The 24,677-nt window shown below is 37.5% G+C and overlaps 1 pseudogene and 1 gene segment (V, D, J or C); one reads left to right on the top strand and one right to left on the bottom strand.

Moving 5' to 3' along the window:
- Nucleotides 1–564: 564 nt before the first annotated feature.
- LOC116082373 overlaps nucleotides 565–24,677 on the bottom strand; it is a 32,106-nt gene continuing 7,993 nt past the window's right edge. Inside the window, 4 exon segments of the C gene segment in view lie at nucleotides 565–1,116; nucleotides 1,673–1,717; nucleotides 3,162–3,491; nucleotides 7,328–7,420. Coding sequence covers nucleotides 974–1,116; nucleotides 1,673–1,717; nucleotides 3,162–3,491; nucleotides 7,328–7,420 — 611 coding nt within the window.
- LOC116082372 lies at nucleotides 8,623–8,974 on the top strand (annotated as a pseudogene).

The following is a 24,677-nucleotide window of genomic DNA, read 5'->3' as shown; positions in this document are numbered from 1 at the left end:
GTGTTATCCTTTCTCTCTAAGGCAGAGTCAGGGGCCTATAAAAGGACTCTCAATGGCTTGTTTGCACTTGCTGTTACTAATTCACGAAATGTATACAATTCTAGGAGACAGAATATTATAACTTCATCTTACAGGGGGAAGCTGTGCTGCAGAGAGTTTAGCACCTGAGATCAATCTCCTTCATGACCTTTTCCCTAACGTTCTTGTAACATTCAAGGGATAGTATGAGGATCAGAAAGCATACTGCTATGAAATACAGGCAAAGAGCTGAGCATGGAGACCATGAATAATGTTAGACATTTGTTCATTGCCTCAAAAATGGCAAAACCAATAAAATTCCAAATCTGGTAGCCTGTAAGAGCAGATATGGCTATTTCAATTGCCCGTGGCTCCTCCTACACCCACTGTCCTAAGAAATGTCATGACCACAGACTCTGAACCAAGCTTAGACATGTGTTTTAGACTCTTGTTACTGTCACCAAATACCTCGATAATTGTCATGTTTCATATCATGGTAATGTTTTCGACATTACTAAATGAAAATAAAGATTGGCAAAAGCAGACTTCTAATTTTTAAAAAATTTATTGTCCCTAATATGAAATACAAAACACAGAATCAAACAGTAAAGAAGATTCTTCAGGTTGTCTAGAGTGGAAGCTCTCAGGGAACAGGCTGGTTCAAGAGCAATAAGGGTCATGGGTAAAAGCTATAGGATATGGGTACTAGAACATTGATGCTTTGGGCTTCTGGGGGAGGGGACTGCTGGAGAGGATAGAATCAGAAAGGGGGTAAGCTTAGTTGCAGAGACGTTGCTGAAATTGCTTACAAAAGTTCAAAAAATGTTTTTTCAACATGTGGACATGACTTTAGAGAAGTCAAAGCCAACAAGAGAAGGCAGCTGGACCCCCACTAGGCACCTTTATGGCAGTAAGGATGAAAACCAGCTGCCTTGCTCTACCACCACTCACTTCTTTAGGACATCTTCTTACTGCCACAGAGAGACGTTCTTTTAAGCATAATGAAGCTGATGATGGCCAAGTAGATCACACTCTTGAGGAGCAGGAGTAGGTAGGTGTAGTAGGCTGAGGTGCTTGTGAACTGGAGCTGCAGCATATCTAAAAGAGTTCTTTAATTAGAGCCATCTGCTTTTTTGATGGCATAGTACATGTTACCAAGGAGGGAATAATAGGTATTAATTTCTGATGACTTACATTGAGTAACAGCTCTCCTCATCTAAACCTGAAACTCAACACTTACCATTCATAAAAGAACCATGGATAGGGAGATCAAACTTGGAAAGCTGCTTGTCTAAAACCATCAGTGACTATAACTAGAGAGTAGGTAGATGACTTTAAAATCCTAGACTTATCTTTTATCATGCTTTCTTTGGTGATTAAAAATAAGAGACATATGAGTAAATAAGGTTTTTTGTTGATACCGGTTAGGTTACACCACTGTGCCCCTCATTAGAGTCACTTACTTGAATTGGTAGTTCACTATGTTGCTGTGATGTCCCTATAGTGACATACTAGTTGTAAATATCACTGTCTATTCTGTAATACCCAGACATTGATATATTTTTAATTTAATTCAGGACAGTTCAAATACTGTTATACTCAAAAGGAGAAGCACTGTAATGTGACACAAAGGTAAACATACACTAAAACCTACCATTTTTATCTTGCCAGCAAGTTGTAGGATTGGTACTCACAGCAACTAAAAGAAATGACAATAAGAATTTGTTAATATGGTCATTATTTGACAGTTCTTTATGTGTCTGTGAATATGCTTATATCTACATATAAATGCATATATATGTGTCCTTACATAGACAAAAGTGTATTAAAATATAAGCACCATAGTTAAATAATTAAATACATATATATAAAATTGTAATTATAGAAACTAGTACTGTATAGTGTATGTAACTCAGTTCATGTCATTCACATGTTATGTTTCTGTATACAGAGAAGTAGAAATTCAAAAAGAGTTCTTTTTCCTTTTCCTTTTTAACCATAAAAGATATAACAGATTGTTTAAAACAATCTTCAAAAAGAGCAGCCACATCTTTCCAAACCAAGGATCCTCATAAAGCAACTGCTCAAAGTTCACTGACCATTGAAGAGACTGAGGATTCCAGAGGAGAAATCCTGTGATCAGCAAGCAGCTCTCGGGTTTCACATTTGTTCATTCCTCACAGTTTCAGAAGGTCCCTGGAGCCTTGCGACTATTGCTCATTACTAGCAGTTGTGGCATACAACGAATTACAAAACTGTGAGGCCCTCTGCACATTCAGCCCTCTGCCTAGATGTGCATCTGTGTACCTCACTGAATCAAGGGGATCTCTTGGGATCTTGCATCTGAATTATTCTGAATAATTTGGGAAGAGTATGCATTCTTCACTGTACAACCTCTCCATGTTGGGACACTGATTAGTCCTGGTCTACCCCACACATCCCTACATATCCCTACATACGGTAGCACAGAAAGAACTTTCCAAAAATGCAGAGATGGCAAGAGATCCATTAATTACAGACAGCGACATGCTTGCAACCAATATCCTCGCTTTGTCTTTAACTATGATCTTCTATCTGACAGTGATACATACAGCAATAAAAATCTGAAAATGTCAAGGCTGCTAGATCCACTCCTTTTTTATAACAGACTTTGGTTCTTTCATTTGAATATTTGGTTGACTGAGGCATCAGTTTCTAAGGCATCAGTTTTTGGAGGTTGAACTTTGTACATAATAAGAGTAAACAACTTTGCTTTCTTGGCAGAACATTCCTAATATGGCATCAAAGGTTGAACCTCAAGTTTAGCATTTATTATGTACTTGGTCGCTTGTTATCTTAACACATCATTTACTTTTGTTTCAATTAACAATCTCAGGGAGTTAGATGGGATGGGGGGCTTGTCATTAGATGTGGGTATTTTGGGTGATGATATTATGGATTAGAAAATTTCAGCAAAAAAATTCAACTTTTCTCCCAAAACCTATGCCATCCTAGTACTGTGGTAAAATAAATGCAAGGTTAAATAAAGGCAATGGTACCATTAAATTTCACATTAATTTTTAATTGATACATTATAGAAAAAGATTGGGTATTTTCAAACACAATCTCTAAAATGCTCTATTTCAAAGGATATATGCACACACCTTTCTTTATTGAAGGAAAGAAAATCTCCTGATCCACTCCTCCTTTGTTGTTCTCATGTTTGACAATACATCGGTGCTCTTTCCCCATCGACCTTTCAGGCACAGTAAGCCAGCTAAACTTCATGTACGTGTCGTTAGTCTTCAGCGTATCCCCTTCCTGGGAGTCCAGGATAGTATTGCCACTTTTTTCTTTCCAATACACCCTTATGACATCGGGAAAAAACTTTTCAAGGAGACAAAGGTATGTCCCAGCCTTATGGAGATTTGTTTCAGCAGCAGAAGGAAGAAAAATGGTGGACTTGGGGGAAATGTCTGCATCAAAGCTTTTGTCTGTAAGAGAACATGGAAACGTAATAAAGATAATAAAGATGGTAATTGCTATTATTGAGATAGAGTCTCTTGTAGTTCAGTGTAGAATCAAACTTGTGATGGACCTGTGGATGACTTGAGCTACTGATCCTACTGCATCTGCCTCCCCAGTGCTAGGATTACAGACTAAATCAGACACACATCGCTAAATCTAGTTACACAAAATAAGGTCACATAAACACAAATTTCGAATGGTTAAGAACAATTTATTTCTTCACATACTTTTATTTTCTCATGATGAAGCATAATTCATGCTGAGTGGATGGATAGGAGGGTGAGGAGACCAAGTTGTTTTTATGGTCAGTGTGTAGAAGAAGCTTTCATATCATTTCTAACATGCTTCCCTGTCCGCCCTTTGTTATTTTGTTCTCTGGCTATGCCATTTAGTGCAACCCACCATTTATTTAGCTGACTCTGCAAGGAGCTCTGCATCTCTTATATCTCAGTGAAATAGATGTAAGTAAGTAGCTTTTTTTCTTTGCAACTGTATATAGTAATTCATGTAAAGGAATTATCCTTCCATATGTCTGCTGTGGTTTGGACAATGTGCCCATTGCTTTATTTACAATGTCACCTTTGGTTCTCACACAGTTTTCTTGTTCTCATGTCCTCATCTGTCTTACTTATTAGGCACTGAGCACAAAGTCTTCCATGTTCTCTAGGAGTAAGTAGAGAAGCCAGAGTTCCATGTCTGAGTTCAAAGCCCAGACTTGTTTACAGCACAGTTGATTGGGAGAAAAAGGAAGGAGTCTGTCTACTAAGTATGTCACCATCTTGACTATAATAAGGAACCCCACACCAATATCAAATGCTTTAATAATGACTTTCAACACATTGCCTATGAATGTTGAATGGAAGTCCAGATGTCTGCTAACATTACTATGATGTTTGCACAGTCTTCTCCAGCATCAGCACTTGCAATTGTAGCCTAGAAAGTGGTCAGGAAGTCCTGCTTACAGTCCTCTTCTTTCTAAACATTATCAAACCTTCCTCATTATGGCCAGATTTGCCTTCCCCCAATTACCTTGAAAATATATCCCTTTATTATCCACCTATGATGACCACTTTCATCCCTACACCAAAGATGGAGGAACACCAGTGATTCAAATAATATCAAAATTACTATATTAGTCTAATGTCCCTGACTCTTCAGATTCGAGAGACATGATGGTCTGAAGTTCTTACAAGAATAGCACTTTGATCCTGACCTAACTGATTGATAATAAGTTCTGTTAGTTGCTTTATTTTTCATGAAACACATCTTTTATTGTAAACCAATTCAATCTCAATACATCAATGAAACCAAAATGAAAGATGAGAAAATCAGTTAAAAGAAATAAAATGCAGGGGTTATCAACATGGCTGAGAGCAACAGCATTTTTCTATGACTTATACTTGAATGAAACATTGTCATTCCATGGGTAAAAGCTTTGTTATTAATCATAGAATTGGAAGGTGTGGTTTGCAATTAAATCTAGGTCAAATAAGGAGAGAAATGGTGTTCCTTTATCCACCAGTTACAGTATACTTTGTGATAGTATACCTGGGTTCCCAATCTACCATCACAAGAAGCCTGCTTATTTAGGATAGCAAAAGGAGAGATGGCTAAGCCTAGAGTGTGTACCAGTGCACAAAACACTTCATTTCTGCTGTCCAAAACAGTGGCTGTGCTCTCAGTCAGTAGTGCAACATATGAAACTGTTTAGTTTACTGAAAGTTTCTGGTACAATCTGGCTCCAGTCAGCTCACACCAAAGTATTCTGCAGCTGCTGGCTTGGATCTTTCACAAAAATGGAATGAAGAAATATCACAAGGCTGGTTCTCAAAGACATCTTAGGACACTGCTATCTTCCTGACCTCATGGGCTGAGTCCCGATGTCTGAAATCAAATGTTATGATTTAGTGGTAGTATATGTCAGCTTGTTTTATGGCCACTTCTTTGAATTTTTCAAAATAAATGTAGAAATAATGCCCACTTAATATCTACTTTCTTTCCAAAGAATATATGCTTTGAAATATTTACTCCAATTTTCTTTTGCTGTCTGTGTGTATATGGTGTGTGTATAGGGAAAATGCAAGTTCTTGTGTGTTGGATTCAGGGACATACATCTTATATGCCCCTTGGCAGTCAGAGGATAGCCTTGCTCCAGTTCTAAATTACACTTTGTTTCAGACAAGATCTCCTTGCTCTTTAACATTCCATATTCTAGTGTAGCAGACCATGACCTTCTAGAGTTTTCCCTTCCTCAGTATCCCACCTTACCTTAGGAGCATATGTGGGTACTGCTGCACACAACTTTAGACCTGGATCCTCATACTTGTGTAGCAGGCACTTTATTTGCCAAGTCACCTCCCCAGCTACTTCTCTAATTTTACAATGGAAAAATTATCACATTTGAAAATTGTTGTACTTCATTATCTGTCAATAAAATAGGTGCTGAACTATGTTTAATTTTAGGCTCTGAACATAAAATTTGGTGCCTCTATCACTGACAGTTCTTCAGGTACTCTACACTCCTTGCTTATGTCTCCTATACCAGACTAGAAATAGCATAGATCCCTTAGTTGTAGTCAAGTAGCCTGACCTCTGTGGACAGCGTGGTCAAAACAGGAACAATTTCAAAGATGCTGAGACTGGAACTTGCAGCACCTGCCTTCCAGCCTCTCTCCCTGCTTTACTCTGAAGAATATAAAGAAAATGTTCTTTTAGACATAGGGTTTGTACCAGGATCAATAACTTGGATGAATTAGCATATAATGCACAACATCTGAAATTTATCTTCTGAACATGTAAAAAACCTGGCAATATTTTGTTACTATTTATATGAATATATAAAATTGGCCCTGTTGATATTAAATGGACACAAACTAAAACAAAGTCACATCATGTCTAAGTTTAACATGAATCTAAGGAAGAACACACTTTGCCTTGAAATGTGGGTCATGTTCACATAGGTTGAGAGGTCTTATTTTACTTTTTTCAGGATTTTTCAGAAGTTTCTGCATTTATTCCCTTAAAGGGTTGTCATTTATAGATCAGTTCTTAGCCTAGAACACAATTTAGAGTTAAATGAGATTTCTTCTTCATAGAGAAATAGAAGCAATAACCATGTATTTAGGTATGACTACTAATAATTAGACAATAAAGGTGTTCTTATAAAAAGTCAAGTAAAAGAAATTGAGTGTAATACTGGTTAAATAAATATGTAAATTCATGAAGAGTCTTTTTCATGGGCACTGGACAGAAGTAGTTTGTGTAAACTACAAATTTTAACAGAAAAATATCCAGATAATATTCTAAGTTTCAGAGTGACATAAATTGTGACCACCCTATAAGGAGTCAGACAGGGATTTATTCATGTTTTACAGTGATTTACTGTGAATTATGATCAAAACCAGTAAGGATTTCAGTTTGTCTGGAAAGTGTAGCAAATGTTGTATTTCAAAATACACATAAGAGCCACTGTCAAAACTCCATTTTTGAGGACTCACACTTAAAATACCTTTTATAATAGTTTCTTGAAGCAAAATTTTACCCCAATATTCTATGCACCTGATCCTCTAAATAACTTCCACTTATTATTTGCATTTGTGAATGTTCTTCAGTGTTTTCAGGAGAGAAAGAAGAAACCATTTACAAAGTAGTTTTTGTTGTTATATTTAGAATATAACCTCAAAAATTACTCAGGCTAAGAATATAGTAGTCAGATACAGTAGATAATAGTAGATTTCTATTTTTTTCTGCAACCATATATGTACTTTTCATCACTAGAATGAAACATAAAAAAGTTACTTACCAGAGGGAATTACTATGAGCTTAGTTCCTTCTGCAAATACCTTCCTCCAGCCCGAGCTATCACAGTGCTCACATCTTCTACAAAAATCTAAACCTTCTCCAGACATTTGTACCATGAGAAACAGGCTAAAATTGTCCTGACCAACGGATCTTCTGGGTTCCTTAGGAAGCCATTGTTTATAAATTGTGTGATATCTGATTCCTTGCAATTTTCTTTACAAAATAAACTCATACACTGTTCACCCTGGAGGTAGTGATAATTGAAAGACGCCAACAGGAAATAGAAGGGATTCAGTTGGAAAAGAAGAGAGTTGGGCTAACTAGTCCACTAACTGATTTTTTTCCAAGTAACTAAAAAAAGTTCTAAGAATTGTTTTGCTTTTAATTTCCAAGAGTTCAGTTGTGTTGAAACTGTTCAGTGCTTACATCAAAGGAATATGTTTTTTGTTCTCACAAGTACCAATGCTTCCTCTTAAGAGGAGGGGATATATTTCTGAAAAGAGGAATCTCTATAGTAATTTAAAATAAAAAGATGTTACTACTTGAAAAGTATAACCCAAAATTCTGTATCTTTGAAAAGCTGCCATTATTAGTTGACATCAAGAACCATTATATTATCCATGTCAATGAAAAATGTGATATGTAAGGGCTTATTAGAATAAAGAAAGATAGGTAAAAACAATATCTATAAAGTGTTATAAAGTTTTATTGATTAAATTATTCATTGGTTGAAAATAGTATTTTAACTGACAATTTCAATATTCTACTACTTAGAACACTTGCATACCCTTTGTACTTTACACTGGCATATGTTCTCAGTTTCTGGTTTCCACTCTTATCCCCTGTTCCAAGAACAGGAATAGAATTATTAGAAGTCTTAAGACTTGTTTATATTTAAAGAATTATAAACTAATTTAAAATGCAAAGGGGTAACTAAAGCAAAATAGTTCAGTAGGCAATGGAACTTATTGCCAAATCTGATAACTCTAGTTTGAATTCTGAAACTCATATGGTGGAAGGAGAGAACCATCTCTTTTATTTTGTCTTCCTATATCTTCCTGCTTGCTCTGGTATGTGCATTTGCATATATACACATAGGTAGATAAAATAAATGTAAATTTTAATGAGATATAAAATGTTTCATTGAGAGCAACTCTGAGCAGCGCTTCTCTGGTTTCCCCTTTTCCCAACTCTCTTCCCCCAACTCCCAATCTCCTTAGGCTCATCATCCCTTAGAACTTTCAGCCTCCCTTCCTACTGAGTAGCTTAGGATTTCAAACTACCAGCCAGGGGGGGATGGCATCCACATCTGCCAGGAATAGGGACAAAAAGGATACCTGGTCATCTCAAGCTGCTGCCTCCTCAGTGGAGAGCATCATCCAGCTCTGAAGAATTAATTCTTGACTTGAACCAGCACAGAGCTTGCAGATGAAGCACTGTTTATTGCTCACTCCCATTTGAATCCTATGCCCAACAAGGAAAAGCGGACAAAAAACCAAGGGAATCAGATAGCTAGACATGTGTTCTTTACCAAGACCTGAGGCACTGACACCTGCTCTGACAGAAATCAAACCCGAATCAAGGCACACCTTCTGCCAACTCCTCGCGAAAGAAAGCACTCCCCAACAACCTGACAACTGGAGGATGAGCTCAGTCCTCCCTAGTACTTCTCTCTCTCTCTCTCTCTCTCTCTCTCTCTCTCTCTCTCTCTCCCTCCCTCCCTCCCTCCCTCCCTCCCTCCCTCCCTCCATCCTCCACTATGTCCCTTAGTGAAAACCTCAAAGACCAGCTTTTGCAACTGGCTAAGACTCTCATCTGGGGAGGAACTCCTGGTCATAAGCAATGCCATCTTTGAAACCAAGAAAATCTTCTGGAATTTTACAGGACCCTTCATCCCCTATGGGCAAACATGACTGAGAAGAAAAGATTTTAATAAAGAACCAAATATCCTCCCTTCCTCCAAAAAAAAAAAATGTTTCATTGTATTTATAAAAAATAGTGACATATGTATCTTGGCAGTAACCAACAGTTCTCTTATTGGACTTAGGAGCCCTCAACAAGAAGTATACCATGCCTGGTATGGAAGCCTATACAATTAGGGCTATACAAACTTTAGGGCTAATGAGGTCATGGTTGTTTGAACAGTCTCCAACTACTAATGTATTTAACCAGCATAATTCCTAACAGCAACCTATAAGTATTTGTCCTTATACCCACACATAAGTGTAGTCTTTACTCCTCATCAAAGAAATCACAGAAAGCCACAGCCAATCAAAATGCAGTGTTGAACACAATCCCAAACATTACATCTATAAAACTCTCCCATACCTATAGCTCAAGAAAGATTATGGAAGAGAGGGCAGAAGGATTCTAAGAGCCAGAGGGAGTGGATTTTTTTGATAATATGCCAACATAGTAACATCAGAATCTCTATTCATAAAGTCTTACCAGCATGACTGCCCATATGTGAGCTGAACAAGAATCAACTCCATGAACAGACCTTACTGGAAAGGGAAAAGCCTACAAGGTCTTTACCCTGCAAAAAGAACTACAGAAAACTATGTAAAGCTGTGAGTAATTGACTGTACAATTCCAAACAATCAGCCCTGAAAAGATATATATATATATATATATATATATATATATATACATACACACATATGTATATATATATATGTGTGTGTATATGTATGTATACATATATATTTATATATATGTGTGTGTATACATATATATATATGTAATATATGGACTAAACAGGTTATACTAGAAATATATATTTACATATAATACATATATGAATATAATAACATTCAATGACAAAAGAGGCCATAAATTTGAAGGAGAATAGAGTATATGAGCGAGCTTGAAGAAAAGAAAGGGAATGGAAAAATTTAATTAAAATACAATCTCAAGGGCTGGAGAGATGGCTCAGCTGTTACAGGCTAGGCTCACAACCAAAATACAATCTCAAAAGTAAAATGAAAACAGAAAAAATATTAGAACTATATGAAAACACAGTATCAAGTTTATTGCCTGCTAAAAATCTGAGTTCATAAAGAAACACAATTATAGAAAAAACCTACAATTATTAGGAAGCCAGTATCTTGTAAGTTCATATATATACTAGCTACAATTTCAATCTGAACTGCCATAGTAGTTTACCTTTTTCTTTCTTAAATAAGAGTGCTAGAACTTAGATAAGTAAGAATATTAAGGAATCTGTGAGGATTCATGAACATTAAATAACAAAAAGTCTCAGCTAAGACTGTTGGCCATGATCATTGCTAATTAGGAGGCTAAGGCTAGAGTATTACAAGTTTAAATCCAGCACAGGATAGAGTGAGTTCTTAGGGAGTCTAGACAATGTAATGAGACTATGCCTTAAAAATTAAAGATAGAGGGCTATGAATGTGGCTTCATGGTATAACAGTTACATATGACTCTGGGTTCATTCCAAGTACTGGGAAAATTAATTAATTAATTAAAAATAACAGTAAAAAGACATTAAGCTAATGGCATAATATACTATTGATGTAAGAATCATGAAATAGTGAGACAAAATTTTCATAGAAATGCTCAAACAGTATATATATAATCAAAATATTAACTATAGATAAAACTATAATGAAAACTATAAAACCATTCAAGAAAGAAATTAGAAAAGATAATAGAAGAAGGAAAGAATTTCTTTGTAGATAGAGCAGATAAAAATTGTTTAAATGGCCACATTGCTAAAGGCAATATACAGGAACTGAAGAAATGACTAGGTAGTTAAAATCACTGACTGCTTTTTCAGAGGACTTGGGTATAAAAACTAGCTGAACTCCAGTTCCAGGAGATCAAATACCATCTTCTAGCTTCATGGGCACTAGGCATGCACATGGAGCATATAAATATATTCAGACAAATCACTATTCACATAACATTTAAAATAAATGTAAAATAAATGTTTATGAAATGATATACAAATTTAATCAAATGCCCATCAAAACCCCAGTTACATTCTTCATAGAAGTAGATAGAAAAGTCATTAAATTTATATGGAAACACTAAAGGCTTTGTATAGCAAAGTAAGCTGAAGGAATAAGAGCAACATTGAAAGTATTTTAATACTTAATACTGAACCAGACTCTAGACAAATACAGGGACAAAACAACCCACTTTGTTACCATTGTAGCTGCCAGTGGCTACATGAACTGGATTCCTGAAAGGAAAGCTGGGGCTTAAATGAGGGGATGGCAGGAATAGAATGAGACTAAGACAACGTTTCTGATTAAGTTTCTCCTTGTAGAAAGCTGTAGACTTGGCAGAATGATAGACCTCACCTAAGTTGGAAGACTACACCCTAGTGAACTAATTGGCTGTAGCAAAGACAAGGTCAGATTCAGCCTGCTCAAGGCTGGGTGTAGGGCACAGTTCCTCCAATTTATTTATTAAAAAATTAGCTGGACTGTGGCATAAGATTTACTTATGCTCCATGGTCCTGCCTGGGAATTATGGTGGCTGGTGGACTCATCTGTCTTAGGACTGAATCTGATGGACTCTCTCTTACCTGTTCTGGAGGTCACATGCAGCTTGTTTGTGTTTATTTGCACAAATACGTCCTTTTAGTTTTTAATATGAACAAACACCACCTCTTGGCACATGCCTCTGTCTTAGGTTGATGAGAGCCATAGGTTCAGTAGTAAAACCTTGACTGCAGGCCCTCATAGCACACCTTTTCCCCATTCAGACCAAAGCCACAATATGTACGCAATGCATTTCTTCATCATGATCAATAACTACCATATCTGAGCTTTTCTGAAGGTAAGCCTGTATGGAGGTTAACCCACCTGCTTTAAATAGCTAGTCAATTTTTCAGGCAGCCATCACACTCTGTCTTCTTTTTATGATAAAACACAAACAGAACCACTCCCCCATATTAAAACGGAGTATGAACCATTCCACATATGAGTTAGGGGGTCCCTCCATTTAACCATAGCATGTGAACTGGAAGTGACTGAATGCCAGTGGCAATCTGCAGCAGACTGACCTTTAGCATCAGTTGTAAAACAATTAAAACAAATAAGACAAAAGTGAGATGTGCTTTTGGTGACTTTGGGGGATATAATCCCCTCTTTTTTGTAATATCACCTTATGTACATTTAAAAGTCAGTATTTCAGAGTGTGATGCACATGTTCAACAATTCCTTGTCACATTGGGTTATAAGAAATTCTAGTTTTATGATCAATACCAAATTCCTTACAAAATGATATAAAATTTTTGCCAGTATAGGCTTGTCCATTATCTGTCTTAATGACTGTAGGTAATCCCATAGCATTAAAGGCTTGTAAACAATGATCAATCACATCTCTAGAGGCTTCTCCCATATGTAGAGAAGGAAAAAGGAATCCTGAACAAGTGTCATTACAAACATGTATATATTTCAATTTTCCAAATATTGCATAATGAGTTACATCCATTTGCCAAATATGATTGGGCATAAGACCTCATGGATTAACCCCTAAATGCAGAACTGGAGATAATGTAAGGCAGTTAGGGCATTGTTTTACAATCATTCTTGCCTGTTCCTTAGTGATTTAATGTTAGAGTCTTTAGGTATGGCTAGAAAGATGAAATTTATCATGATCACGTCTAGTCAATGCAACAGGATCTGAAACTAAGGCCTCTCCTATTAGAGCTCTGTCAATACAATCATTGCCTGCAGCTAAAGGTCCAGGAAGACCAGAATGAACTCCTAAATGACCAATATAAAATGGATTTTTTTTTAAGCAAGAATGATATTTTGCAAATGCAAAAACCGAGATCCTGCTGCCATATTAAAATTAAATGTACCACAAGTTTCCAGTGGGAACAGACTCGCCTACCTATAAACTATCAGTAAAAATATTAAAAGTATCATTCACAGACTGAAAAACATTTAGTACCGCTGTTAGTTCTACTGAGCTGAGAGCCCAGGAGTCTCTATGACTATCTGTTGATTATTTATAAGATACCCAGTTTGTCTCTTAGAGGAGCCATCAGTAAAAATCAAAAGAGTATTACACAGAGTCTGTAAAGATGTCATATTAAGAAATATCACCTTATGTACATTTAAAATTTTTATCATCCTATCTTGAGGATAATGATTATCTGTAGTTCCTTTAAATCCTATCTGAGCAAGCAACCAATCCATACTATGCTGTTTCAGCCAAGTATCTTGATCTACATTAAAAGGCTGAATAATGATATCTGGTTCTTTGCCCAAATAAGTCAGTACCTGTTTCCTTCCAACTACTGCCTCCTAATATGATAGGATATTACATTTAGGAGATATCCTTGAATGAATCCACATAAGAGGAGCCCTTTGCTACAACGATCCTGTAAACATATGAGTCGCATTAAAAGTCAACAGATGCAAAGACAAGGAATAGTCTATATAAGTAACAAATTGCTTTTCAATAGCTCTTTCTACTTGTTTTAAGGCCAGCAATCCTTCTAAAGTTAGAGATCTAGGGGAGGTAGGATCAGGACTCCCTTTAAGAATATCAGATAAAGGTGTCAATTCCCCTGTAGTAAGCTTTAAATATGGGTGAAGCCAATTGATATCACCTGACACTTTTTGAAAAATCATTTAAAGTTTTTAAACTATCTCTGCGATTAACTATCTTCTGGGTGAAAATGGCTTGATCTGTAAGGCTAAAGCAGAAATAATTATAAGGATCCTGAGTTTGTACCTTTTCTGGAGCTATAGTACTTTATCAACTAAGGTCTGTTGTAAATCTCTGTAAAATAAAAGCAAATCCTGAGGATCTTTTCCTGCTAATAAGACATTGTCTGTGTAATGGACAATGTATATTATTGGCTATTGCTGTCTTACAGGCTGAATGTTTTGTGCCACAAACTTTTGACATAAGGTAGGACTATTAGCCATGTTCTGAGGAAGAACTGCCCATTGATATCTTTTCATAGGTTCCTTAAAATTAGTAGAAGGAACACTGAAAGCAAATCTTTCACAATCCTCAGGGTGCAAAAGATTAGTAAAGAAACAATCTTTTAAATCTACCACTATTTTATAATACCCTTTAGGAATAGTCACTGGAGATGGAAGCCCAGGTTGTAAAGCTCCCAGAGGTACCATGGTTTCATTAACCTTTCTTAAATCTTGTAACAATCTCCATTTACCATATTTTTTCTTGATAACAAATATTGGAGTATTCCAAGAAGACTGAGATTCTCTTAGATGCCCTGCCTCTAATTGCTCCTGCACTAGAGAAGAAGCATCTTCTACCTTTTCTTCAGACAAAGACCACTGATCAACCCACACTGTAATATTATTAAGCCATTGAATTTTATCAGCATGGGATGCAGGCAAGATAGTGGCCATTATGGAAAATACCCCAAGCCTCTAGTGTTAGAGTGAGGCTTAGGACCTTCAAATGTCTTAATGCCTTGTTCTTCCTTTCCTAGCCCCTGACCAGGTAAAAGTTCTTGTCCTAGTATCTGCTTATTCCCTGCCTCACTAAGACTACACATTATAAGACCCATCTGTGACAAGAGCTCTCTTTCCCAGAGGGTAATAGGCAAATTTGACATAAGGCTGAATTTGTCCTGAATTGCCTTCCTCAAATCTCCAGGTTAGAAGTTTAGAGCTTTGTTTTTTGTTATTGGTATAACCAGTCCTTTGGAGGTGAGTAAGCCTATCAGACAATGGCCAAGTTGAAGACCAATATTGTTCTCTAATAATTGTTACATCAACTCCAGTATCTATTAATCCTTCAAAGCTTTTTCTTTCAATTATTAATTTAAGGTTAGGTTTTTTACTAGTAATAGATTAAACCCAGTACACATCAGAGGAACCAAAGCCACTCTGTCCTCTCTCACTCTTAACAAATCTGGAAGGTAGTGGATGCAAGGGAACTAAGATAAGTTGAGCAATTCTTTGGTTAAGAGGTACAATTATAATACCATGAGGGGAAGCAACCATAATTCTAATTTCTCCCTCATAGTCATTATCTATAACACCTGGATAAATCTGCAGTCCCTTTACAATAGAACTGCTTCATCCTAGAAAAAATCTCTATGTTTCTGCAGGTAAAGGTCCAAAAACTCCTATAGGCAGAGTTTGAACTCTCATTTCTGGGGTTAATACTGCATGGGTATTAACAGAGGTCCAATCCTGCGCTTCCTGGGAGTGCCATGATAAGTTCAAAAAATGGATTTCCTTGGCTGGGTAGCAGATTCGTGGCTCCATAAGATGCTTGCTGTTGGTGTCTTGGGTCCTGAGGCTGAGCCCTCAGCTCATTTCCCCACCCAGGACGGTCCTGAATATCTGTCTTAGATTTACATTCCTTGATCCACTGGTTACCCTTCCTGCAATGAGGACAAACTCCTGGGGCGTAGACTGATTGCCCACTCTTGACACCTCTACTCCTAGGATAATCATTCTTAAAATGACCCAAACCTCTACATTTAAAACATACTTTATTCCCTTGTTTCTGTGCAAGCATTGCTTGCACAGTGGTTCCTTGTAAAGCATTGGCCATGGCCAAGCCCTGATTGCATGAAGGCCCAATCTCTGCACAAAGATGAATATATCCAGTTAAGTCTGTCTGTCCTTCGTAAGGTTGAATAGTGGCAGGACACAATGTTAGCATTCTCATAAGCCAGTTGTGTAACAAAAGGATTTCCTGCTTGAGAATCTCTGAGAATTCTACTATTGATTTTAGTGGCCTATCCACAAAACCCTGGAAAAGTTCATCAGGGGATTGTCTATTGCTGGCTAAATTTCCATTGAGATGCCCTTTAGTTCATAAATGATTCCATGCATGGTGGGCCAACATTGAACCTATAAATACACTCCAGCAGGAAAGCCAATCTGATTAGCATTGCTTTCATATTGACCTTCTCCTAAAAGCATGTCAGTATCCCAATCTGGGTTCTCTATTGGAACATTTAGTGTGGCAGTTTTCTTACTGGCTTCAAGCCATTCAGAACTCCAGAGTAAGAAATTTCCTCCTGACAAAGTAGCCTTACATAGAATCTTTCAATCTTGGGGAGTTTAAATTTTACTCCATCACAGTATCCAATAGAGCTTGTGTAAAAGGAGCTGTAGGGCCATACTGTACCACAGCTGTTTTTAACTCTTTTATCACCTTGAACTTCAGAGTCTAACACTGTCTGACTCTATTGTTCTGCTGGTCAATTATCTTAATGATAGGGAAAGCTAGTCTGTCAGATATATTCTGCCCTTTCCCTCAAGCCTGACTCACAGCTCTTTCTAGAAGCAATTGATATATCTCAGAGTAGCTGCTCTTTCCTGTACTTGACACCATTTCTAGCTCCTGTAGCTCATTAGTCAATTTCTGCAACTTAATTTCAAACTCTAATTTACTTAGTTGCATGTCCATCTGGGTATGATCTCCTCCTTTAGTAGAGGCCATAGGCAGAGCAGAAGGTGTGCAAGGAGGCCAGTCTTCGTCACCATATTTGACATCTCTTTTTTCTGAATGAGCTTCCTTGTCTAAAGTTACCTCATCATTAGAATCTCTGTACCTTTCTGATTTAGGGTTGAGAGGGCCCTTTTCTTAGGAAGCACTCTCTGGCAGGCATTTTTCCTGAAATTCTTCAGTTCTCCTTGGGTACTATCTGATACCTGTGAGGTCTCTTCATCAATAGCATCTTTTTTGAGTGTCCAGAGGCAGAGGGTGAAATCTGCCAGGGTATTTCTTAGAGCTTCTCCAATTTTCTCCCAGGTTCTCTTATGTAAAGTTCTTTCTTCTTGGAACCATGTGCAGCAAGAATCTATCTGACCTGAAAAGTCTTCTAAGCATTGTTCTTAAAACCCTATGCCTCTCACCTGAAGCAGCTTTTGAAGGCTGCAGACAAATGCCTGTTTAGAAGTTTCTGATCCCATTTTTCATTGTCAACCCCTAAGAGGGATCAGCGCCAGGTTAACACTGTTCCAACTTAGCCCATATCCTTTCGCACCTACAGCAACAGTTTCAAAAGGATGAAGTTTAAGGCCCGCTCTAGCGTCAATACTGTACATTGCTTACTGTGCTGGATACCATCTTCTGATTTCTGTGGAGCTACACAAACTCGGTTCCTGAAAGGAAAACTGCGGTTTAAATGGGGGGATGTCAAGAGAAGAATGAGACCAAGACAAAGTTTGTGACCAAGGCACAATGTTTACTTAGGAATCTGAGTTTATAAAGGGGGGCCCATCCCCTACTATGACAGGATCTTGTTGCCTTATCAGCATCTTGCTGCTTTGTCAAGAGCTCTTCAGGAAAACAGACTCAGCAGCTCAGCAGTTAGTGGCTCCTTGTAGAAAGCTGTAGACTTGGCAGAACAATTGACCTCACCTAAGTTAGAAGACTCCACCCTAAGTGGGCTAGCTGGCTGTGGCAACGACAAGGTCTGATTCAGTACACTCAAGGTTGGGGGGAAGGCACAACCATCACATAGATTAGACATGTGAGACAATGGAATAGGATAGAGGATCTAGAAATAAACTCATTCAGCACAACTTTCACTCTCAATGAAGGTGAAATAGACAAACTACTTAATAAGTAGCCCTGGTAAAAGTAGATACTCCATGTAGAAACCTGAAACTAGATCCCCGTTTCTCACCTTCTGCAAAATAATCCATATAAAGTGGGTTGAATAAAACAGTAGAAGGTGCTGAAACTTGAAATCAATAGAAGAAAACAGGAAAACACTGTTAGAAATACCACACAATGATTCATTTTGAAAGTATCTGAGACACCTAAGGTCCAGGTACAAATAAACACAAAACACTAGACCCCCATCACCATCTGCTAACTATTACTATTCCACACCCAAAGTAAAGGGTAGAGAATTACTAGTGCAAGGTCATGTCTAGGATAACTTTAAAATGAACAATGTGAAATGTAGACATGTACCCACACATAGGTTTTGCTGAGAAAACTTAAGATCTAGATAATGTATAAAAATATATCTTCCTGATTATAATGAAAGGAAAGGGAGAGTCATGTGCTAAGTTACTGTATATTCTTTCCTGCACTCAATGGGGTGGCTGCCATTTTAGGCTGATACCTAGCTTTGCAGTGTTGTAAATAAAACTGCTTCATTCACTTCTCTGAGTCTCAAGTACAAGTGAGGACCATAGTTTCTCACAAACACTTCAACTCTGGGCATAGAAAATAACTTCCTCTAGAAGACTCTAAATAGCTCAGGCAACAAAAGCAAGTTTGGATTAGTGGGATTGCATCAAATTAATTAAAAGGCTTATTAGTAAAAGAACAATCAACAGAGTCAAGAGTGAGTCTTCCAAGTGGGTGAAGTCTCTGTCAATATTCATCCGAGAAAGGATTAGTGTCTAGGCTATATAAAGAATTCAAAAGTTGAATATCAGAAACACACACTCCCTAGTCAAATAAAAATGATTAGTGAAATGCAGACATTTCTTAATGATGAAGTATAAATGGAGAATAAATAGTTGAAAATATGTTAAAAATATTCAGCTACTAGAGAAGCATAAATGGAAATTGCATCCCCTCCTATTGAGAATGGTTTCTATCAACAGAATCAACAAATTCAAAAATGATTGCAGGGGTGGTTGTAAGGAGCCTTTATGAAACAGTGTAGCCACTTTGAAAGTCATCATAAGAGTTTATCAAAAAATAAGGAAGAATGTCAATATTATCCAACCATTCCATTTCTGTATTAATATTCCCAAAGAATCAAAATCAGCTTACTATGAAGATATCTGCACATTTGCATTCATTGCAAGAATAGTCAAAATCATGAATTTATGGGATCAGTGTAGATGAATGGATAAAGAAAATTTTGATGTATATACACATCTGTCAAAAAAAATTCCATAAGTTACATGGTTTCTAAGAAAGAGACAGGATTGGAGATAATAATTTTAAGTGAAATAAATCATTCTCACAAAGAATAATGTGGTATATTCCTTTATCTTCATTGGTAGACGTAAAAGAGAGAAAATGACCTGAAACTAAAAGTGAGAATAGTAAAAAGGAAATAGAGAAGTTGAGGTTATGGTTGGAGTAGACAGAAGCCTGGACCAGTGGCTCAGACTTATAATCCTATCATTGAGGTAGTAGAGGCAGGAGCATCAAGAGTGCAAAGCCATCCTCAGCTCTGAAGTATGACAATGAAATCCCTTGGAACAATTAATATACAATGAAGGCAATACAGCATTTCAGAATTGAATATAATCATTGACTATATGTCTACTATTAGCCGATGATTATCCATTAGAAACATTTAGAAAAATCTAACTTCCATATAAGATAGGTTCAAAATTAAATTGAAAGTGACAATGCTTGAGTATACTTGAAAGAATGTATTGAAGCATATTGTATTCCATTCCCTAGATTGAAGAATCTCCTAGGTTTTCCTAACCATCATGAAATGTGTATTTAAGAAATTCAGTGTAGGACATTATAATTTATAATATAGTCAAATAAATGTTTCTAAGAGAAAAGTCAAGCAGGAGATCCTGGAGGCTCTATAGAGAAAAGTGGCATAGCTACCCAGAGTATAAATGCCTCAGTAGGAAGGACACACCAGGGAGGCGATAGTAAGGAGTCAGAGTCAGTAGGAGGCATTGCTCCCACTGTGAGGATTAACAGGTGGCTGGTGTGGATGCTGAGAGTCTTAGCAGAGTTTGAAGAAGGTCTTCATGTAAAAAGTCAAATGATTTCTTCAGAACATTGAAACTGATGGGCAAGAAGAATTCAGTCCTAATGCGGAGCATCAGATAGAGAGCTTCTATTCTTGGTGATATATCCTTGAATGCATTCAGTTCTCAAGATCAAGTGTCCTCATCCAAAATGATGAGATCCATATTGCAGGACTTAGTAAGGTTTAAATAAAATGATGATTCTAGAATAGGCACTCCAATATAGTAAGTGCTCAGAAATGGTTTCTCTTACCAATGATGTGAAACTTGAGGTGCAAACCATTTTAATATTTTTACATTTATTTAGTGTGTGTGTGTTTTCATGTAGAGCTCAGAGAACAACTTTTGCTAGTCAGTCTGTGAATCCTAAGAATTGAACTCAGATCAACAGGCTTGGTAGCAAGATCCTTCATCGCCTAAGTCATCTTGTTAGTTTGATTTACCTTTTAATGAAAAACAAAAATGTCTTAGACATGGTACATCAGTAGTTTTCCTTCTCAGCGTGCTTTATCATACACACACACACACACACACACACACACACACACACACACACACACACACTCATTCATCATTTATCCAGGTCTTAAGATGGCTAGTGAAGACAACTAAAATCCTAATTCAAAGCAAGGACTGAACAAATAAATATATAAATAAGGATCAAATGAAGCATCATAAAACTCAAGTTTTAATGTGGTTATGTAAAACTTTATGTTACTTTTTCAAGTTTGAAAATGACAACTTTCATAGTTGAGAATATTCAGACAAATTTGTTTTAAAGTAACACTGTACTTCAAGGTTTGGTTGCCTTCTTAAAACATAATAGTAACCTTTTCTTTTTACATTTAGGTCATTTTCTGGAAATCATCAATTTTAATACAATTGTATTAAATTTGCAGAATTTACAATAAGAAAACAAATGAGTATAACATCATCTCAAGAATAATAAACATAATATCTGACATGTTCAAAAAGATAAGTACTTTTCAATGACATTCACATTCTTAGTCTCTGTCTTCGCAACCCCACTTACTATGTCATTCATGTAATAGTAGACATATTGCTGTGCAGAAGAGCAGGCCATGGGTATGTTCTTGGTTTGTTTCTTCATATACACACCCAAGGGCACTGTTTGGAAGAGGACAGAGCATAACTCTCACAGTTGGTGCTTCCCCTTAGTGATTTTTTACCACTGTTCTTTATGCATTTTCATTATCTAGCAAGTGAGGGCTTTGTTCATACTGAACATGTAACACACCACTTCAAGTGTTATAGAAACTTCTTTTTTTTTTTTCCGAGACAGAGTTTCTCTGTGTAATCTTGGCTGTCCTGGAACTCACTCTGTAGACCAGGCTGGTCTCGAACTCAGAAATCCACCTGCCTCTGCCTCCCAAGTGCTGAGATTAAAGGCATGTGCCACTACCGCCCGGCGAAACTTCTTAATATATGGAATTCTCACAAGAAAACATACTAGATGGCTTTTTGGCAAATATGAAATATTTGTCTATTCAGAATAAGAATGTGTGATATGCATTTCTGTTTAAGTCTATACTCAGCTAAGCTATAAAATTTCCTTTCTCCATTTTCTAGGATGATTGGTCTGGATTCTAGGTTCTTGGAAGTGAACGGGAAAAAAATCCATAGGGAATCTGCCATGAACTGTCATCCATACATTTACATTTCCGCTGCATCTCTACATTTTTATGACCAAGAGAAGTCATGTGGAGGAGAGAATTGAAGGTTTCAAAGTGAATTGGGATTTGAGTTCCAAACTAAAGACTACAGATCCTGTTCATTCAGTTGATTTACACTATACAGGTGGAATGGGAAGGCTGGTGTGGGTTGAGCTAGCTCTGGGCTTATGCCTGGTGGGTTTATGCCATATGAATTCTCACTATTCATGGATTTAAGTGGTCTGCTGCGCATATTATAGACAAAAAGAAAGTTAAAGACTGCGTAGACACAAGAAATACCTAAGAAGAGAATCAACAAGAACTGGATCTTGATGAACTTGAGTGCCCACACAAATATGTTACTTGATTTCCTTTTTTTCCAGTTGTACAATTTTACTGCAACATCCATAGTAAAAAGACATTTTATCTTTAGCATCCAAATAAGGCATATGTGGTTATCGCTGTTATGGCTGCTTGTTACCAGGCAGTATAGATGTAAGGAGACCAGGGTTTGAGGAGACTTGCAGTTGTCTCACTGGACTGACAGAGCTTTGGGTCATGACTCTATCTATCTTAAGTGCTACCACAGGTTCGGGCACATCAGACTTTGGTCAAGCTGTGGTTGACTTTCTAACAGGTGAAACCACAGTTCCCAGGGTCCTGTCACTTTTCAAATCCGACATTATAGGACAGTTCAGAGGAGTTGGGTCAGGGCTGGAGAGATGCCTCAGTGATTAGAAGTCCTTACTGCTCATGTAGGAAAAAAATTATATGCATAGCAAACAACATACAGACATACACATGTAAATAAAAATGAAATGAGTGTTTTAAAAAGCAGAGTTAAATCTCCTTATTTGTTTTTTCGCTAGAGAAGACGAAACATGTATGAGCTAAAACAAAACAAAATAACAACACCAAAAATGTAAAACCACATGGTCCTCTTCACCACACATTCGTATCTTTTCCATAAAGGACATGAGAAACAAGGGTTTGAGAAGAAATATTTGGACACTGGAGTCAGAATGGAACTGGAATCAGTTGACATGACTGCTGCTGAGACATCTGTAGAGAAACTTCGACCTAGAACACACTTGCATGGGTCTAGCTGCTGCTGTTCTCATGCTCTGGTAACATGACATTGGTTCACAAGTGTTGGACTCAAACAGTCTACATCTCTGTAACAAGCCCAGGGCACCAGGTACAAGAAGTCTATGGTTTCATAGTGTAGAGTAAGAAATGCAGGCCTTGTACCAAGGGTCCTTCTGGAACTGACAAAGACATATAAATATAAAATATACTCATGAAGAAGCTATTCTCTGTGGCCCTCACTCTTTATGCCACAGAAGCTCTTCCAGGTGTTGAGACTTCAGAACCAAGAGAATGTTGCAGGACTGAATATCGATAGGTAGCCATGGGAGACTAACATGGAAATGAGAATGGAGGAATTCGTCTTCTGTCTATTTCTATTTCCCTTTCAGCTGTGTGGTAGAGTCACACTTGGGTTATATAAGTAGCCACATTGGGAGTCTAATGGCATAGGGAAGCCAAGCATATTTGTCCCAGTGTCCCTTTGAATGAAATGCAGTCTTGCTAAACAAGGAGCGACTGTAAGAAATGCAGGGAAAGGGAGTGGATGCAGATGGAAATAGGACTGTAGTTACCTCTCTGGGTCACTAGCTTGAGACAAGTAAGTCACTCGCCTTTTCTGGGCTCCAGCTTCCTCATTTGTATTAACATCTCTGAACAAACTGAGTCCTCAGGACCCACCCAGTCCCAACACCTGTGAGCCTATGAATGAGAGCAATGAGGGCCCTTGGTGGTTTCAGGACTGAGGGCACCCAAGAGGATAGGACAGTTTTCTTACAGGTTCCTCCAGATGCTGAGACACTGTGAGATCCCAGCAGGCACAGTAGTAAGTGGCTTCATCGGATGTGACAACGTTGTTGATTATCAGGTAAAAGGTACCATCATCCTTCTCATTGATTTCCAAGCGGGAGTGGGGTTTGTCTTGTTTGTAAGTTTTGGCTGAGCCATAAAAGATTCGTTTCAGGGGCTCCCCTTCTTTCAGTTTGTACCAGTGCACAATGGTGTTCTGAAGGGGGACCCCAGAGAGCTTGCAACTTATGTGCACCGTCTTGTTTGGTCTTCGGGTAAAGGACAGCTGATCCTGAGATATCCAGGAGTCTCCATCTGGAAAGCAAGGAAGAGAAATCAGAGATTTTCCAATCATTTATATTCCTACTTAGCTCACAAAATTTAGTACACAAAAATAACGAAAGGGAAAGAGAAGCAAAATTAACTTACAAACACAAGCCAAGGACAGAAGGAAAACCCAGAGGGTTGCCATTTCCAGTGGCTGCTGGAGTGAGCAACAGAGAGAGTGAATGGGATGTGAGCTACAGTGGATTAATACGCAGCCCTAGCTCTGTGGTGAAGGCCAGCGGAGGAAGGTAAGGCTTATTTCTGAGCTAACAGTCCTGCCCAGTGCCTCTGGGTCATTTTATCATGTTTCTTGTGTAAAGAACTACCAGGTACCAGGAGACACTCATCAAGACATCCCCTACAGCAACAAATACCCTTCCCTCTGAAAGTTGTCCCCCAAAAACCTCTACTCCTGTTTCCCTTAAGTTTCATTCCAGTGAGACCGCTCCTTGGCATCTTTTTCACTCCATAGGTTTAAAACCATTTCCATCTTTTTGTAATTATTGTGGGTAACTGAATGATCTCATAGACATGGAAAAAGGGATCACTACTCTACATAGTAGTGAGCGAGATACTGTCTTTGTGTATGCACAATTGCTACTCTAGTAGTCTGTTTTGACTTGATTACTTTATAATAACAAGAGGTGTAATGAAAGACATTATAATCTTCTGTTGTGAATTAAATCCTGTTGAGGAAAAGCATCATTTCTTTGAGCCGTTCATAATTAAACTTTAAGAATTAAAGCTTTGCTTTAATGATATTGGGAGGACAGGACATGATTTCTTTTTTTTTTTT

Source organism: Mastomys coucha, unplaced genomic scaffold (genome assembly GCF_008632895.1).
Source record: "Mastomys coucha isolate ucsf_1 unplaced genomic scaffold, UCSF_Mcou_1 pScaffold7, whole genome shotgun sequence".
Classification (NCBI taxonomy): domain Eukaryota; kingdom Metazoa; phylum Chordata; class Mammalia; order Rodentia; family Muridae; genus Mastomys; species Mastomys coucha.
This window is presented reverse-complemented; position numbering and strand designations above follow the sequence as displayed.